Genomic DNA, 19048 nt, shown 5'->3' on the forward strand with positions numbered 1-19048 from the left:
AGAGTCATAGAGTCATGCAGCATGGAAGGGGACCTTTCGTTTCAACCACTTCATGACGATCATAATCCCAAACTAAACTAGTCCCATCAGCCTGCTTTTGGCCCATATCCCTACAAACCTTTCCTATTCATACATCAAAATATCTTTTAAGCGTTGCAATTGTACCCACATCCACCACTTCATCAGGAAGTTCATTCCAAATGCAAAACACCCTATGTGTAAGAAATTTACTCCTTATGTCTTTTTAAAATCTTTCTCCACTCACCTTAAAAATGTGTCCCCTCGTCTTGAAACTCCCCATCTTAGAGAAAGATCTATTAACTTTATCTATATTTCTCATTATTTTATAAACTTTTATCAGGTCAGCTCTCAACCTCCTACATTCCAGTGGGGAAAAAAAGTCCCAGCCTATCCAGCTTTTCCTTATAACTCAAACCTTCCATACCCAGCAACATCCTGCTGGTATACCTCTTCTGAACCCTCTCCAGCTTGATAATATCCTTCATATAATGACACTGTCTCCTAAATAATTCCCCACTGACACTTAATCCAGTTGGCTGACCTCAATTTCAAGGACCAGGTCCAGCAATGTTCTAAGGTCCTAATGGACTGGACACATCTGCTGCAGGAAACATGCTCCAACACAATCCAGAAATACTACAGAGGGCCTTCAAGACTGGGGTGTTAAATGTATTCATTGATGAGATAGACAAATTTATAAGCGTTCATGGAATCAAGAGTGATAGAGAAAAGGCAATAACATGGAGTTAAGGATTATTAGGTTAGCCATGATCTCTTTGAATGATGGAGCAGAATCGTTTAGTTCAATGGCCTACTCCTGCTCCTGTATCTTAGAGTTTTATAGTCTTATGTTCTCTCTCCCTTCTGGTACAATGTAAACACATTCCCATTTATATTGGTGTCATCATGAATTGTCATGATGAGGGCAAGATAAAAAGCTTCAAAAATGTTTCTTTTTATCAGCAAAACCTTCTTCTTTGTTCTTCCTGCACCCTCCCATCTTTCACTGGCCTAAAAAAAGTCTTTCACTTCTGTCTTTCTCTGTGATGGAAGATCAATGGCCTGAGACATTTATTCTTTTTCCACAGATGCTGCCTGATCTGCTGAGGTTTTTTTTTTCCTTTTTCTTTTTCTGTGAGTTTTCCAGGACCCATTGTTTTCTTCTTATTTGTATCACCACAATTGAAGTGTTAGCTTAAATTTTGTACTCACTGGTACTTAAATCTACAATTCTCTGACTCAGAGGTGTAAATGCTAACATTTAACCACTGTTGATTCTGTATGATTTCCAGTTATACTACTGTCTGCATCCTTGTCTCTAACTCTTTCCTTGCTTCTGTGTGATTGATGCAATATCTGCTTTCCATCATAATATTGATATGCTAAAAATGGCCTGACAGTTTGGTGCCACATCTTCCCAATTATTTCATTTCTACTCTATATTATGGATAGGATGAAATGAGTATTGTAAAGTTCTGTGTTATTAAAATCATACTTCTCAGGTCCAAAAACATCAGGATTTAATCCCAATACATGGAACATAGAACAGTACAGCACAGGAACAGGCCCTTCTGACACTATGTTGTGCAGAACATGATGCCAAAGTTAAACTAATGCCTTCTGCTTGCCCTTGGTCCATATCCCTCCATCCATATCCCTCCATTCCTTGCACATTGTTGTGCTTATCTAAAAGTGCCCTTATTATGACTGCCTCCACCACCACCCCTGGCATCACGTTCCACACCACACCCCTACCTCTCTCTGTCTAAAAAACAGACCTCTCACGTCTCCTTTGAACATTCCCTCTCTCACCTTAAATGCATGCCCCCGAGTATTAGACATGTGATAGGTTTTTAATCCTAGAGAAGAAAGAATAAGTTATCAAATTCTTTAAAACAAATTTAATTGAAACCTTATATTTCCAAACCACCAAATAATGTTTCAATACATTGAGTTACTTCAGGTGTTGCTGACTTTTACTTAGCCTTAAGGCATACTTCTTGGTCCATCTGTACTCAAAGCAATTCAAATGCCAAATAGCTTGCTTCTACTTAATTTTATTCAACACTTCTTATGTTAAGTTGTTGACAGCGAGTGGTGTCACCAGCTGCCTCACAGGATGTTTGGCTGATGTGTATTTCACAGCTGAATGTTATATTGTCAGGTTGGTTGCATTCCTGGATGTTACATCATTGCCGTGTTGATGTGTTAGTACTGCTGCCAATCTAGTTTCTGCTTGGCACGTATTTCAATCGTAAGCATTCTTCCTAACGGTGTGAAGAATTTGAACCCCTGTAAATGTAATTTAAAAATAGACGTAAATTTGTTGCTGATTCGGAATAGGAGTAAAAATAGGCTGATTGCAGTCTTAACTCCACTTTCTTACCTGTCCTCTATAACCTACTCAGTTTTTTAATCAAACATCTAACTAATCTACAGCCATTTAATGATTTACATATGGCTATTTAATTATTTAAGCTCTTTAAGAATAATTTACTCCTTGTAGGAATGAAATTTAACAGCTTAAATTGTCAAGTCTCTATATTAAGGAGAGATTTTTTGGTATTGCAAGAGCAGTTATCACATAATTAGCAGGGTATTTGCCATATTAATTGTGACCTGTAATATTCTATACTGGTTTCATGGACAATTAACATACAAAATCGGAAAGCTCAAGGGAAAGTGAAGAGTGAGGTGTCATTTGTGTAAGGGAAGTGTCTGAATAGTGTAAATTGGCCAGCAGTTTCTGAAATTTTGTAGTTCATTGAGATTCCATAGGGGGTCAGTTCAGCTCAGTTAGCTGGATGGCTGGTTTGCAAAGCAGTGTGATGCCAACAGTATGTGTTCAAATCCCATACCAGCTGCATTATCCATGAAGGACTTTCCTCTCAACTCTCCCCTCACCTGAGGCATGGTGGCCCTCCAGTTAAACTCCCATCAGTCATCTCTATGATGAGAGCAGCCCAATGGTGACTTGACTTGAGTTCACATCCTCTGTGTGAGCTGATTGGCAGATTGATCATAAAACACACTTTTCCAGCAAGTCTGCTCCAGCAAAAACAGTTTTGAAAATGTCCCTTTTGTAACATAGTCCAACTCTCAATCACATCCTTGCTGAACTGTGTAAGATACTATTATTAGCTATATACATGCACATTCCATGATGGGATGAGACAGGGAGAAATGGTGCACAAGTAATTAAAAGTCCATTTTGCAACATTGCATTTGTGTGCTGTTTCCAAAAAGGAGGACAAACACTCAAACAGTGTGATTTAGATACTTCTTATTAAACTTGCAGCACCCAAACCTGGAAGACATTGGGATTTCTGTGCTGTTCTATTTTCCATCATTTTCAATCATTTCAAACTTACAAGTATTTAAAAATGTTGAAAGTATCATTCTGTCTTGAGACACCCCCAATGATCCTACTTTTGTCTTCATGAGACATATGAGAAGTGGATATTTTATTGAGTCCTGTATTTTAAAGAGGTAGATACAATTTCACTAGGTTATACTCCACAGCATAATAAATGTGTTGAGCTAGTTGAGCATCTTACTTTCCATTACCTGTATATTGAATGGTAGGTTATTAGTGTGAAGTATCATTTGTATAGAAAATATAAGCACATGAAGATCACAAATGAAAATAAATGACAAATACAAAAAAAAACTAACTTACAGCATTAGAGATAATAGATTTTTCTCTTTAGGGAGAAGGCTGATTAGGCCATTTTTATACTTGAATGTGTTTTTTTTACATAACGATATTTTTCTGAATGCAAATACACATACGATATTTGGATTTTGACCTATGTTTATCCTCTTAACCAGTTTATATCTCTCCAATTGAAATCGATCAACTCTTTCCTTCCAGGGAGTTTTCAAATAAGATACAAACTGGACGGCGATAATGATCCTGTTTTCTTGAGCATTGATACCAGAAACTGGGCAAATGGCCACGTTCACAGTGTCAAGATCGATCGAGAAGGGCAAGACATCTATATTCAGGTAATACACAACATTAAATAGTTCACTCATAAAATAGTATTTGATTACATAGGAGTAACTCTGTGGCTATGTAAATAATATCAACACTATGCAAATTCCAGATACTAAATGTTATGGCTATGTAATAATTTTGGATATAGTCAGTGAATATAGTTAGTGGAATATATGATTCAGTGCATTCAAAGTAATTACATGCATAGAATTTATGCTTTGTGATGTAATGAGCTTGTGAAAGATACCAGAAAAATACAAGTCCGTGTTTTTCCTTTGGTCCTTTTCTCTTTAAGGCAATCAAAATTTCTCTTAGGCAGCTTGCCACGAGTTCTTTGTGATCTGAACTTCAGAAGTAGAATTAACCAATACCTGTTGATCCAGACTTGTTGATCTAGGCTATGATTAAATTGTAGATAGGCTCATATTTTACCACTTTGTACCCAAAAACTCAATCCCACAGTCTTTGTGCTTTCAGCAACAGCCAAAATTGCCTTGGCAAGACATTTATCATTGTGACAGCTGCCTTTAGCTGCTTGCATCCTGTAGCCGTGCTACATATGGTGGAAAAAGACACAAAAGGAGACTGTCATGAAGGTTCAGAGGAAAAACCACGATCTCTAAACCTCACAGACAAGAAAGAGCCCAGGTTAAATCCCTAGTCTTGATGCTTAATGTGGAGACAACTCTTCAAATGAGAATAATCATCCATTGCATGTAGAATGGAGACAAGTTAGAGTTTTCTGACATTTATAATGGGGAGGCAGTAGCCTGGTGTTATTATCGCTAGATGATTATTCTAGAGACGCAGATGATGTTCTGGGGACCTGTGTTCAAATCCTGCCATGGCAAGCGGTGAATTTTGAATCCAATAAAAATCTAGAATTAAGTGTCTAATGATGACCATGAAACCCTTGTTGATTGTTGGGGAAAAAACCCATCTAGTTCAGTGATGTCCTTTTGGGAATGAAGCTGCCATTCTTACCTGGTCTGGCTGACATGTGACTCCAGATCGACAGCAATGTGGTTGAGTCTTAGCTGCCTGATAGACAATAAATATTGGCATAGCAAGCGACACCCTCATCTCATGAATGTAATTTTTTTAAAAAATACACTTTTATGAGCTCTACTAGTACATAGTGACTGTATAGAGAAATATTGGAAACACATAATCCTTTTTAAGTTTGAAGAGTTGTGAGATAATGCTTTGAACAGCTCCACTACTACGTGGCTGTGCTAGTTCAGAGAACCATGATGGCATTATTACTTATGCATCTGTAATAAGAAAATCACATGACTGAGTTAGCCCTGTGAACAGATTCTGGCATTTAAGTCACTGAAGGAAGAGGATGCTTAATAATTCATCAAGTCATGGCTCTTTTAGAATGCAAAGTCTAATTATACCACTTTTCTGAAGTTAGATAATTAATGGTAGAGAGTTGATTTAGTTTGATATTGCTTGTACAGCTCAAAGACTAGTGTGAATTATTAAAACCAGAATACTGTCCTGTAGCTGCTGTGATTTATTTTAATTGGGATGTTCAATATTCAGCTACAACGCATAAAAACGTTGTGTACTAGTTTAGAGAGAAGGCGTCCAGACAGAGGACTACATTCTGTACTTATACACCAGGTGATCCAATCGACATTAGATTTCTGTGTAATACAGAATTGTTATGCTGCAGAAAGACAACATTGTGTTTGTTAAATGAGCATCAGCACCTAATACCAACCTCCTGACATTTTTCCCAGACATTTGCACGTTATTTTTATCCATGCAATCATCTGCTGCCTTCTTGAATGCCTCAGTTGAAGCTGCCGCCACCAGACATCCAAGCAGCACATTCCTCACTCTAAATACTCACTGAGTGAATATGTTCTCCATCACTTTATCCTTGCTTCTGCTGCAGGTCGTTTTCAATCTATACCCTCCTTTTCCTGCTTCCTTCATGAGTGGGAACAGTTTCTCCCTCTCTACTTTATCCACCTGCTCGTGATTTTGAAAACACCTATTAGTTCATCTCTTAGCCTTCCTCCCTTCAAGGAAAACAGTCCCAACTTCTTCAATCTATCATTACAACTGAAGTTCCTTATTCCTGGAACCATTCCTGCTTACTGATTTTGCAACTCTCTTTCCAATGTGTTACCATCCTTCTTATGATGTGGCGCCTAGAACTGTACACAATATACCAATTGTCAAAATATTTCTGTTTTTTTAATTTATTGGTGGACTTATCTCAGTACATCCTCAATTTTAATTGATCTGTCATTGGTGGCTGTTCCTTCAACTGACTCGCTCCAAGCTCTTTAATATATTCTTCTAGACTCCAGTGAGTAGATTACCAAACTAATTAGGCTTTTCTCTTAACACAATCCCTCCATACCAGGGTTCATCCTAGTGAACCTTCTCTGAACTGCCTTCAATGAAACAATATTTTTCCTTAAATTAGGAGACCAAAATTGCTAACATTACTCGAGATGTGGTCTCGCTAGTAGCTTGCATAGTTGCTGTAAGGCTTCCCTACTCTTAAACTCTAACTCCCTTGAAATAAGAGCCAACAATCAATTATTCTTCCTGATTACCTGCTGAACCTGTGTACAAGCACACTCAAGTCCCTTTGTATAGCAGCTTTCTGCAGTTTGTTTTATTTTTCTCCATTCAGCAATGAGTGAAGCTGAAGTTGGAAACCAAAGCTAGGGTGATGGCAATGGCTGAGACCGTATAAAAAAGACACAGGGCCATCAAAGCTGAGATGATGAGAATGAGCCCAACATTGCAGTACAAGCATCCTGAAGAATACAGAGGTTAAATTCATAAGCTTAGAATAGGCAAATACACAGTTGCTGCAGCCGTTTCTGCTCCTTTAAGATAACATAGGTAGATCATACCAAGTGGACCAACCTGAACAGAGTTGCTGAGGTTCAGCTGACATGTGTCATTTGTGAACATGGTGCCTGTGAAATTCAGGCTACTCCTGTAATATAGTCTGTTGGAGGTGAGGCTAAGTCCTCAAGAGTGAGAAACTGAAATTCATTTCAAAGGAGACATAGCTATGAAGGACTTTGTGACTGAGATTGATAACATATATTTTGGTTGACTGCCAAACTAAGTTGTGAGACAACAAGGTGCAGGGCTGAATGAACACAGCAGGCCAAGCAGCATCATAGGAGCAGAAAGGCTGACGTTTCGGGCCTAGACCCTTCATCAGAACTAAGTTGTGAGGTCTGTCTTAGTTGTATTTGCCATTCAGTGTCAAAGTTATGGTTAATAATCAATCACAACTTGCCAGTTAATTCATGATTAAGTTACATTGATGCTTAGCTTGAGAGTATAGGTGGTTAACCAACAAAATATTTCATGATTGTTTTGATTGACTCTTGTATAGTTAGAAATAAATGCTTCAGAGCGTGGAATTTTGTGGCAGGAGTCTTTCAGTGAATAACCGGGATTTCACATTTTTTCTTAAAAAAAATAAGTTGCTCGACTCAGCTGAGACCATAGTAATAACCTGCTTCCTTGGCCATGTTTTTTGGTCATCCAAAATAATAGCTTCCCATTGGACACAGAGTTTAGTGTTGCATTATAATGCTGCTCTGACATGTTTGGATAATTTTATTCCACTGAACTATGTTAGTATAAGTTGTCATTGTCATACACATGGATGATAGTATAAAGTAGGGTATGCAGGGTAGTTTGATCTTAGTAGGATTATAAGTCAGCACAACATCGTGGGCTGAAAGGCCTGTACTGTGCTCTACCGTTCTATGTTCTATATACTCCATGAAGTCATGTATACAAATAAAAGTACATGGAAGAATGATAGCTCATGTGTTCCTTTGAAAAGTTCTGAATCTAGACTCCTGAAGTTGTCCCAATAATTTTAGGTGGTTAACCTCCAAGAAATGCTTAGAAGACATTGACTCCAGTGGATGAGAAGAAAGGCTGATTTGAATAGCTTGAGTACCTTTAGATACAATAAGGTAATTATGCTTTAAGAGATGGATATTCAACAGCCCAAATATTCATTCAGGAGTACTTTGAAAGAATTAAGTTTAAAAAAACAAAGAGCCTTGGGCATATCTTTCATGGCTTGTTGAATACGGTCAGCAGCAGAAGGCTGAAAACAAACTTGTTATTTCGGATTTGAAAAGGTGAGGACCATTATACCCCTGTTTGCCTGATATCTAAAATGTGCGTTACAATTATGTTATTACGGAATGAAAATATTTCAGGTTTAATTAGAGTTATGCTCATAAATTCAAGGCATTGCAGTATGGAGGTAGAATATGCCAAGCAAGTTTCTTGGAAATCTTTGAGAATGTAAAAGTGTTAAACAATAATGGTAATATAATTGGTCTTGTACACCTTGACTTTAGAAAACTTTTGATGAGATCCCATGTTAGAAATCAGTGTAGAACTCAGGAACTAAAGAAGCAAGATGTAAACTGATAATGATTGGTTAGATAATAGAAGCCAGAAAGTACTTACCAATGGCAATAGCTCTGTCATAGGGTAACTATGATCAGCAGAGTTACTGAAGCTCAGGTCTCAGGCCATTATTCCTACCGTAATATTTATTAATAAACTTGAGGTAAGAACTGTGAATATATTTCCTGCATCTCTCATGGGGATGCCAATTTTTGTTGGGAAAGGGTAAATTCCTGAATGCAGGAGCAGGAGGTGTTGTTATAACACGTGAAATGATGGCAGTTTAAAATTAAAATGTAAGCTTATTAATGTTATTACAAGAATAGGCAATCAGAAAATATTTGCAACATTACAGAATACATAAATGTCATTCCAGTGCTATTTATATGAATAATTTTGCACGTTTCATCTGATGAAATGGATTTTATGACAGCTCATGGATTTTCCACTTTGAGACACCTGGGGATTGTTCATTTCACTGGCAGAGGTAAGAAGGGATAATACGGCAGACCCAATCCATTAGCTGTCACAGGGACAGAGGAACATAGGAACAGGAGTAGGTCATTCAGCCCCTTGAATCTGTTCCACCATTCAATTAGATCATGGCCAATCTGTGACCTAACTCCATTTACCTTTGACCCATATCCTTTAATAGATTTTATTAAGCAAAGTTATCTCAGATTTAAAGATTTAAAATTAACAATTACCAAGTGCCTTGCCTTTGGATTTCCTGAGAGCTTCTCACAGTAATGTGTTGCATGTCGGGCTGGCTGGAAGATAAATGGGCTGAAGTCCAATAGCAACCAAAAGGCCCCAACACCAGCAGTAGGAGGTCAGCCACAAAATATACAGGTTGCAGGTCAACTACCCATAACTGCACCAGATAGGAGGTCCAAAAAAAAAGCCCGCTTCCATTGAATCTGCACCACTCAAACATCTGGGAACTGGAGACTATAACACTATAAGACCAAAATAAATAGGAACAGGAGTAGGCCTTTAGCCCCTCAAGCCTGCACTGCCATTCAATAGATTCATTACTGATTCAACATTCCTAAAATCCAATTTCTATCTCTTGATTCTCATACTGATCAAGAATCTATATATCTCAACCGTAATATATCTCAACTATATTACTCAAGTAATCTGCCCCCATAGCTCTTTGTGGTGAGGAGTTCCAAAGACTCACAACCCTCTGAGAGAACAAATTCCTCCTCTTTTCAGTCTTAAATTGGCACCCCTTAATTTTGAATCTATACTCTCTGATCATAAGGCCATGAGATCATAAAGAATATAGGAGCAGAATTAGGCCATTCATCTCTTGAGTCTGCGCTGCCATTCAATTGTGGCTGATACATTTCTGAACCCCATTCTCCTGCCTTTTTCCAGTAACCCTTGATCCCTTTACTAGTCAAGAAACTATCTACATCTGTCTTAAATGCACTCAATGACTTGGCTTCTCCACAGCCTTCTGTGGCAATGAGCTCCACAGATTAACTAACCTCTGGCTCTCAGTACTAAAGTGTTGTCCCTTCAGTACTAGTGGAAACATCTTCTCCACATCCACTCTATTCAGGCCTCTCAGTATTCTGTAAGTCTCAACGAGATCCACTCCCTCATCCTTCTAAACTCCACTGAGTACAGACCCAGAGTCCTCAACCACTCCTCATATGACAAGATCTTCATCTGTGGGATTATTCTTGTTAACCTTCTCTGGACTCTCTCCAACGCCAACACATCCTTCTCTAGATACAGGGCCCAAAGCTACTTCCAATGCAGTCTGACCAAAACCTTATATAGCCTCAGCAGTACATCTCTGCTCTTGTATTCTAGCTCTCTTGAAATAAATGCTGTCATTGCATTTGTCTTAATAACACTTATTTCTGCGCATAACCTCACTTTCCCACATTGTATTCCATCTGCCACTTTTTTGCCTACTGTCCTAGTCTATCGAAGTACTTCTGCAGCTTCTGAGGAAGGGTCACTGAACCTGAATCATTAACTCTGTTTTTTCCTTCACAGATGCTGCCAGACCTGCTCAGCTTTTCCAGGAATTTTGTTTTTGTTCCTGATTTACAGCATCCGCAATTCTTTCGGTTTTTACTTCCACAGCTTCCCCGCTTCCTTCACAAGACCTGTCCCTCCATCTTCATCCAGATTGTTAACATATAACAACAATAGTTGTGGTTCCAAAACTGATGCCTGCGAACTCTACTAGTCACAGGCAGCCGTGCTGAAAAAGACTCCTTTATCCCCACTCTCTGCCTTTTGCTAGTTAGCCAATTCTGTCTCCATGCCAGTACCTTGCCCTGACTGCCATGGGCTCTTATCTTATTCAGCAGTTTCATGTCCGGCACATTGTTAAACCTTCTCTACCAAAAGAGCCTTCTGAAAATCCGAATACACCATATCCACTGGTTCCCCCTTCATCCACATGATCCCACTCACCATTCATATTTGGAAATATTTTGCTGTTCCTTTACTTTCATTGAGTCCAAACCCTGGAACTCCCTCCCTTACAGCATTGTGTGTTACTTACAAAAAATAGACTGTATTTGTTTGAGAAGGCAGCTCACCACCACCTTCTCCAGGACAACTATGATTTTCAGAATGCTTTTGATAGGTTTATAAACAAGTTAAATGCATGGGATTGGGAGTCATACATGAATATGGTTTGAAGATTGGCAGACAGTATCAATAAATGGGTCATTCTCAGGTTAGCAGAGGGATGCTGCAATGAACAGTGCTTGGGTCCAGGCCTTTCTCAATCTATATCAATGCTTTAGATGTGGAGGTCAACCAGAGATGAGCAATAAATTATGGCCCAACCGGCAACACCTGCGTCCCATGAATTAATACAAAAAATTTTGCAATTTGAACTACAGTTCCCCTTTATCTGTCTCCATCCTTTTGGAAAAGGTACAGTTAAATTTTCAACCTTTGAAACTGCAGGTGCCGGTGCAAATTTAATTGAATTGTAAAAGATGATTGCCAATACATCCACTACCTTTGACACCTGCTCTATCAAAACATTTAGAATGAATGTCAACCAATGGTGGAGATTTGTTAACTTTCCATCCCATTAATTTCTCTGAAATGACTATTCGACTAATACTAATTTCTTTTTGTTCTACAATCTCTCTAGACACTGGGATCTTAATTGTTTCAAAAAGAGTTCTTATGCCTTCCTCTGTGAATACAAGTGCAAAGAACTGATTTAGGTTCCTTGCCATTTCTCTAATTCCTATTATTTTTTTCCTGCTTCTGCATGCAATGGATTCACATTTATCTTTGCTAATCTTTTCATTTTACACACGTACAGAAGTTTTTGGAATCTGTTTCATGTTTCTTGCTGTTTTACTTCCATATTTATTTTCATTTGCTTTAACTTTTTCTTGTTCCTCGTTTGCAGAACTCAAAAACAAACTTCAAAGAATTCAGCTTATGTTGCCAATTGTTTAAGCTTCATCCTTTGATCTCGTGGATACAAGATTTTATGGAGACAAAATTGGCTGATTCTGAATTGGTTGAAATTGCTTCTAAATCCTCTGGGTGGATTCAGATTTCAATTTTAGCCAGTTCTGATTTTCTTGAGCTTTTCTGCGCAGCTCCGAGAGTGATAGTGAAGGCCAAATGAGCAGGGCTAGTAAGACTCCTCTCTTTTCTGTTATGTTCCAGACCAAGCCCCCTTCAAATATATCAAGGAGATAGTCTAGGCTCTTACTTTGACCTTATTTAAAAGCAACTCTAAGGCACTGCATTCCAAATGTAATTCAATAGGTGATACTACTAGGCTTTAAACAAAACATAGTAGACAAACAGGAGTAGTAGGAACTGCCAATGCTGGAGAATCTGAGATAACAAGGTGTAGGGCTGGATGAACACAGCAGGCCAGGCAGCATCTGGAGGAAAGGAGAAGTCAATGTTTCTGGTATTACCCCCTACATCCAGTACTGAAGAAAGGTAATACCCAAAACGTTGACTTCTCCTTTCCTCCAGATGCTGCCTGGTTTGCTGTGTTTTTCCAGCCTCCTCTTTGTTTACCTTGGATTCCAGCATCTACAGATTTTTTGTTTCTTTAAGCAAAACACACCTTATTTTTACACTACAGTTAAAACACAAACAAAGAAGAATGGATACAAATTTAACTCTACTGAAAAACTTAACAGAAAAATAGATTTTTAACGACTAAACATCAACTATTCTGATATAATAACACCCCATAAACACACCCTTGGCAAAGGCAAATTCAGTAAAGTAGATTGTCTCACATGCAATTCTGGCAGCAGAGATTTTAACTATAGCAGAGAGAGAGAGAGATGTTGCAGCTTCCATGAGCAGCTTCAAAACCCCAATAACTACTGAAAGCGAAACTAAAACCCTAATTCTTTGGGAGCCTGACTCCACCCATTAATGCTCCACCTATTGTTCCAAATTTATGTAAAAAGAAACCCAAAGCCTCACAAGCTGCTTATTTTATTGGCTTGGAACAGACTCCTCTTCACCTCTGTCTGAACCTCTGATCATAAAAAAAGGATAGAATACACCTCTTAAAGTCATAGTGTCGTCACAGTTCACACTCCTCATTTGACCACAACAGGGCTTTGTTGAAAAGAGTACAACTTGGCTAAATCAGTGAATGTTAAACTGTTTAGTTCTAGGTTTTTAGGAGTTTCTGAAAAGAAAAAAAGAATACTATTTATTTGATGCAAGATAAGTAATAATTTCTCTGACTTTCTATCTTTCTCTCTTTCTCTCTCTCACTCCCTCTCTCTTTCGCTCTCTATCTTTCTCTGTCTCTGTCATTCTCTCTCTCTATCTATCCCTCTGTCTCCCCACTGCTCCTCCCACTTCTCTCTCCCTCTCTCCCCGTCTCTGTCATAGGCAGAACACTCACATACTAAAAGAGGTGAGGGGGGGAAATAGCAAATGCACTAGTAATTATTTACCAAAATTCAGTGGACTCTGGGGTGGTTCCCACAGATTGGAAAGCAGCCAATGTGACGCCACTGTTTAAAAAAGGAAGTAGACAAAAAGCAGGTAACTATAGGCCAGTTAGCTTAACTTCAGTAGTGGGGAAAATGCTTGAATCTATCATTAAGGAAGAAATAGCAAGACATCTGGATGTAAATTGTCCCATTGGGAACACCCAGCATGGGTTCATGAAGGGTAGGTCATGTTTAACTAATTTGGTGGAATTCTTTGAGGACATTACTTGCATGGTGGACAATGGGGAACCTGTGGATGTGGTGTATCTGGATTTCCAGAAGGCCTTTGACAAGGTGCCACACCAAAGGCTGCTACATAAGATAAAGTTGCACGGTATTACAGGTAATGTATTGGCATGGATAGAGGATTCGTTGGCCAGTAGAAAGCAAAGAGTAGGGGTAAATGGGTGTTTTTCTGGTTGGTGGTCAGTGGCTAGTGGTGTGCCTCAGGGATCAGTGTTGGGACCTCAACTGTTTACAATTTACATAGATGATTTGGAGTTGGGGACTAAGTGTGATATGTCAAAATTTGCAGATAACACTAAGATGAGTGGTAGAGCAAAGTGTGCAGAAGACACTGAAAGTCTGCAGAGGGATATAGATCGTCTAAGTGAGTGGGCAAAGGTCTGGCAGATGGAGTACAATGTCGATAAGTGTGAGGTCATCCATTTTGGTAGGAATAACAGCAAAATGGACTATGTTTTAAATGGTAAAAAATTGCAGCATGCTGCTGTGCAAAGGGACTTGGGTGTCCTTGTGCATGAATTGCTAAAAGTAGGATTGCAGGTGCAGCAGGTAATTAAAAAGGCAAACGGAATTTTGTCTGCCATTGCTCGAGGGATGGAGTTTAAAAACAGGGAGGCTATGCTGCAGCTGTATAGGGTCCTGGTGAGGCCACACCTGGAGTACTGTGTGCAGTTTTGGTCTCCTTACTTGAGAAGAGATATACTAGCACTGGAGGGGGTGCAGAGGAGAGTCACTTGGTTGATTCCAGAGTTGAGAGGGTTGGATTATGAGGAGAGACTTAGTAGACTGGGATTATACTCATTGGAATTCAGAAGAATGAGGGGAGATCTTATAGAAATATATAAGATTATGAAGGGAATAGATAAGGTGGAGGCAGGGAGGTTGTTTCTGCTAGCAGGTGAAACTAGGACTAGAGGGCATTGCCTCAAAATAAAGGGAAGCAGATGTAGGACTGAGGTCAGGAGGAACTTCTTCACCCGAAGGGTTGTGAATCTGTGGAATTCCCTGCCCAGTGAAGCGGTTGAAGGTACCTCCCTGAATGTTTTTAAGGCAAGGCTAGATAAATTTTTGAACAGTAAAGGAATTAAGGGTTATGTTGAGTGGGCGGGTAAGTGGAGCTGAGTCTCAAAAAGATCAGCCATGATCTTATTAAATGGTGGGGCAGGCTCGAGGGGCCAGATGGCCTACTCCTGCTCCTAGTTCTTATGTTCTGATACCAACAGATTGATTGTTATACATACACCAACAGGTTACAGAGTGAAAGGATAGATTAAGAAATTTAAAATCCAACAAAGTTAATTGGACTCAGTAGCCTTTTGGGGTCAGTGTTGATGAGGTTTAGATATCTATCTTAATGATGTTTCTGTACTTCTGAAGATGACAGCCATGGGATTGAGTTCTTCTTAAAATCTCTGTCTTTGGCACATGGAGAGTCAAAACAACGGCAAGGTTGTTGCAAGTTGTCTGGAAAAGGACAGTGATCCACAAAGCAGTCTTACTTCTTTAGGATCTCCTGGTCTGTAGAGAAACCCAGTGTTTTAACACATAAATGGCTACCTGGCATGTCACATGACTCTCCTTCTCCGACAGCCCAGAAATACAAATACGACTATAGCTAATTTATTTCAGTTGTAAAATGATTAAGTTGTTGCTGTGGTCCCTTCTCTCGGCCAGAGATCCTTGTTGGAAGTGATTACATCTAATGCTGGAGCCCTCCAGTTGAGCCTGGGTGTCCTTTGAGTGGCAACAGCTATGTAATTAATTCACATTTGTCTGAGTAAATTATGTACCACTGAAAAGAAATACACATTTTGTCAAAGCATTTTAGCTTGCACTCTGGACAATTTACCAGTAAAGGGAAAACATTTTGATTTGATTTAGTGTAGTTGCATGTACCCATGTACAGTGAAAAGCTTTGTTTTGTGAGCAATACAGGCAGTACAGGCAAGTTATACTGAAAACTACTGATGGATTGGGTACTCACTGTGCACTGGTTGTGAAGTGAGTAAATGCTGAATGTGGTGGTTTGGGTGTCAATGAAGTGGGATGCTCTGTTTGAGATGGTGTCAAGCCTCTGGGCATTTATTTGGCAGTTCACATTTATTTTAATACACCAGGCTATCCCCAAAGTAGAATCTGCAAGCATTGTGTAAGATGCCCATCACCTGGAATAAATTCTACTCCAGAAATGGGACTTGAGTCCACAAATTTCTGAGACAAAGGCAAGGGTGAGGCAATTAGCTGATTTTATTTACTTTTCTTTTAAGTACACATCGATATACAGCTGTTAATGTCATTAAATATCAAGGATATATGGTTAAGTCATCTCTTCTTGGAGACAGTTATTGCTTGGCACTTGTATAGTGCAAAAAATATTTGCAATTTAAAATAACCCAAGCCTGGATATTATCCAGCTCTTGCTGCATATGGACATGGACTGAGTATCTGAAGAGTTACAGATGGTGCTGAGCAAATATTAGCAAACAATCCTACTTCTGACCATATGGTGGAAGGAAGATCATTGATAAAGCAGCCGAGAATAGTTGGATCTAGGACACAGCCCTTGGGAACTCCTGCAATAATGTCCTGAGACTGAGATGAGTGATTTCCAACATACACAACATTATGCTAGGCATGACACTAACTAGTGAAGAGTTTTTCCTCAATGCCTATTGACTCCTGGTTGGCGAAGCCACATTATTGCCATACTCAGTTGTATGCAGTCTTGATGTCAAGGGCAGTCACCTTACCTCATCACTGGAGTTATGCTCTTTTGCCCAGATTGGATCAAGGCTATTGTGAGGGCAGGAATTGAGTTGCCCTGGTGGAATGTAAACTGAGCATCAGTAAATTATCAGTAAGTACTGGTTGATAGCACTATCAACAACACCTTCCATTACTTTGCTGATCATGGAAAGTACACCAATAACACTTTAAATTGGACAGCCTTTGTGGACAGAAAATATATGGACAATTTTCGACATTGCCAGATAGATACCAGTGATGGTGCTGCATTAGAACAGGTTGATGTGGAACATGGCTAGTTCTGGAGCACAAGTCCTCAGTCCTATTGCCAGAATATTCTGAGGACCCAAAGCCTTTGTAGTGTCCAGTGCCTTCAGCTATTGTTTGATAATACATGGAATGAGTCACATTTGTTGGAGACCAACATCAGTGATGCCATCCTTAAGAGCAGACTGTGATGCATCATCAACACAGGACTTTTGGCTGAATGCAGATGCATATGTTTTATCTTATGTTTTACACTGATATGCTGGGAATTGGTTATATATTGAGCTTTCTCTTCCTCATAATAGTTGTTTAAATGTCCAGCATTACTTACAAATGAATACTACAGGACTCCAGAACTTAGATCTGACTCATTTGTTGCAGGAACACTTAGCTCCTTCTATCACTTGCTGCTTCTGCTGTTTGGCACACAAATAGTCTTGTATGGTTGTTTCCCCAGCTAGATGACTCATGCTTAATTTTGCCTTGTGCTGCTCCTGGCACTCCTGCAACTGTACATTAAACCAATGTTGGCTCCTCAGTTTGATGGTAATAGTAGAGTGGGGCACTTGCCAGGCCATAAGGTTAAAACTTGTGGTTGGATGTAATGTAATTCTGCCGCTGATGATGGCCCACAAAGCTCTTCATTGCTCAGTTTTGAGTTGCTCAATCTGTTTCCAACCTTTCCCAATGATCACTGTAATAGTGCAACCCAGCACATCTCCATAATAATCATTCCTACTGATACTGTCATGGAGAGATGTGTCTATGACAGGTAGATTGATGAATACATGGTCAAATAGGTTTTCCCTGTTGTTGGCTCTCTTTCCTTCTGCTACAGAGCCAGTCTATCAAGTACGTCCTTTAGAATTCAGTTAGCTTAGTTAGTCATGGTACTACCAAGCCACTCTCTGTGATGGGCATTGAAATCAAGAGTACATTCTTCCATTCAGAGTACCTTCTATGCCCTTGCCATATCTGGTGTATCCTCCAATTCGTGTTAAATATGGATGAGTACGAATGTAGCAGCCAATAGGGTGGGTGAGTGATAAGCAGTTATCTGGAAATTTCCTTCTCAGATTTGATCTTATGCCATGTGATGTAATGAGGTCTGGAGTAAAAGGTAAGGACTCCCAGGGCCAACCACTCCCAACTATATATCACTGCATTACTACCTCTGCTGGGTCTTCTGGTGGGAGAAGAGATAGCTAAGATGATGATGGCAATGTAGGGAACATGGTGTTACAGAGGCACTTCATATTTAATATTTCTTGGAGGACTTATATTTCAAAAGGTTGTGAACAAAACTGATTTATTTCAGCTTTAGTGGAAGTATCTGAAGTGATTTCTTTAAAAGCAGTCATTCAAAGGTCAGTGTAGATTTTGGAGTTCTTTTTATTTAATCAGGGCTTCTGAGAAATCACATGACTGGTATTAAGTACTTGTTCTCATAAACCTTTGCTGAATACGTTCAAATAGTGACTGGATGGAGAATGCTTTAGTATCTGTAATTAGTTGGGGAACAAGAAGTCTGTGAAGAAGGACTGCCCAGCTGATCTTGTGTGTGTGTGTGTGTGTGTGTGTGTGTGTTTGCATGTCTGTGTCAGTGTGTGTGTGCATGCGTGTGTGTTGGACATTTTGCATTATATAGAGGGATAGATATCTATATTTCCATATTACATGTGTATGTTAGTTGCATCCTAATTGAATAGTTTCATTCTGATAATGAACTAATTATTTTGTACTTCTTAAGAAACCTAGTTGATAGATCTTGTTACTTAAAACCTGAAATTGACAAAATATTTAATTGACCATCTCAGTAACTGGGAAGAATTCTTTTAATGTTGTGACTCAAGAATGAGTGGGATAGAGTCATGGTGCACTACTCCAGCCTCAGTCTGAATAATTATCTGCACATATAACTGTCAGGATGTTGCTTAACTAGACTGTGGGATAGCTCCTGCAATTTTTGCACAAATGTTTAGATAATACTAAGGAGGACTTTGTTGGGCTGACAAATGCTGTTGTCATTTCTGGTGCCTAGGTTGTCATCTGTCCAGTTTTATTTCTTTTCTTAGACTTGGTAACATCTATTCTTCTCTTATTTTTCCTGTCGCCTTGCCTATGTCCAATGTCTATTCATATCCAAGCAGAGATTGTGCTGGTTGGCATATTTTGTAAGCTTGACATTATCATTAGTAGGTGAGATCATTGTAGTAGGAACCTTGAAGAACTGAGCTGATATGCCCTAGTTCTGGAAACATGAATGCACATCTAGATTTATTTGTAGGTGCTTGTGAGAGCTTAATCCTAGTAGATTGCCTTCTCATGCCTGCGTCTCAGGTAGGTCTGCACAGGA

The 19048-nt window shown here is 39.2% G+C and overlaps 1 protein-coding gene across 1 annotated transcript in view; it reads left to right on the forward strand.

The window, feature by feature from the left end:
* The window catches only part of LOC109917057 (contactin-associated protein-like 5), a 651846-nt gene that overhangs the window by 492575 nt on the left and 140223 nt on the right, over nucleotides 1-19048 (forward strand). The window contains exon 20 of the mRNA XM_048599256.1: nucleotides 3896-4029. Coding sequence (XP_048455213.1) covers nucleotides 3896-4029 — 134 coding nt within the window. The remainder of the gene's footprint in view (nucleotides 1-3895; nucleotides 4030-19048) is intronic.

This window comes from Rhincodon typus, chromosome 7 (assembly GCF_021869965.1).
Source record: "Rhincodon typus isolate 14 chromosome 7, sRhiTyp1.1, whole genome shotgun sequence".
Classification (NCBI taxonomy): Eukaryota; Metazoa; Chordata; class Chondrichthyes; order Orectolobiformes; family Rhincodontidae; genus Rhincodon; species Rhincodon typus.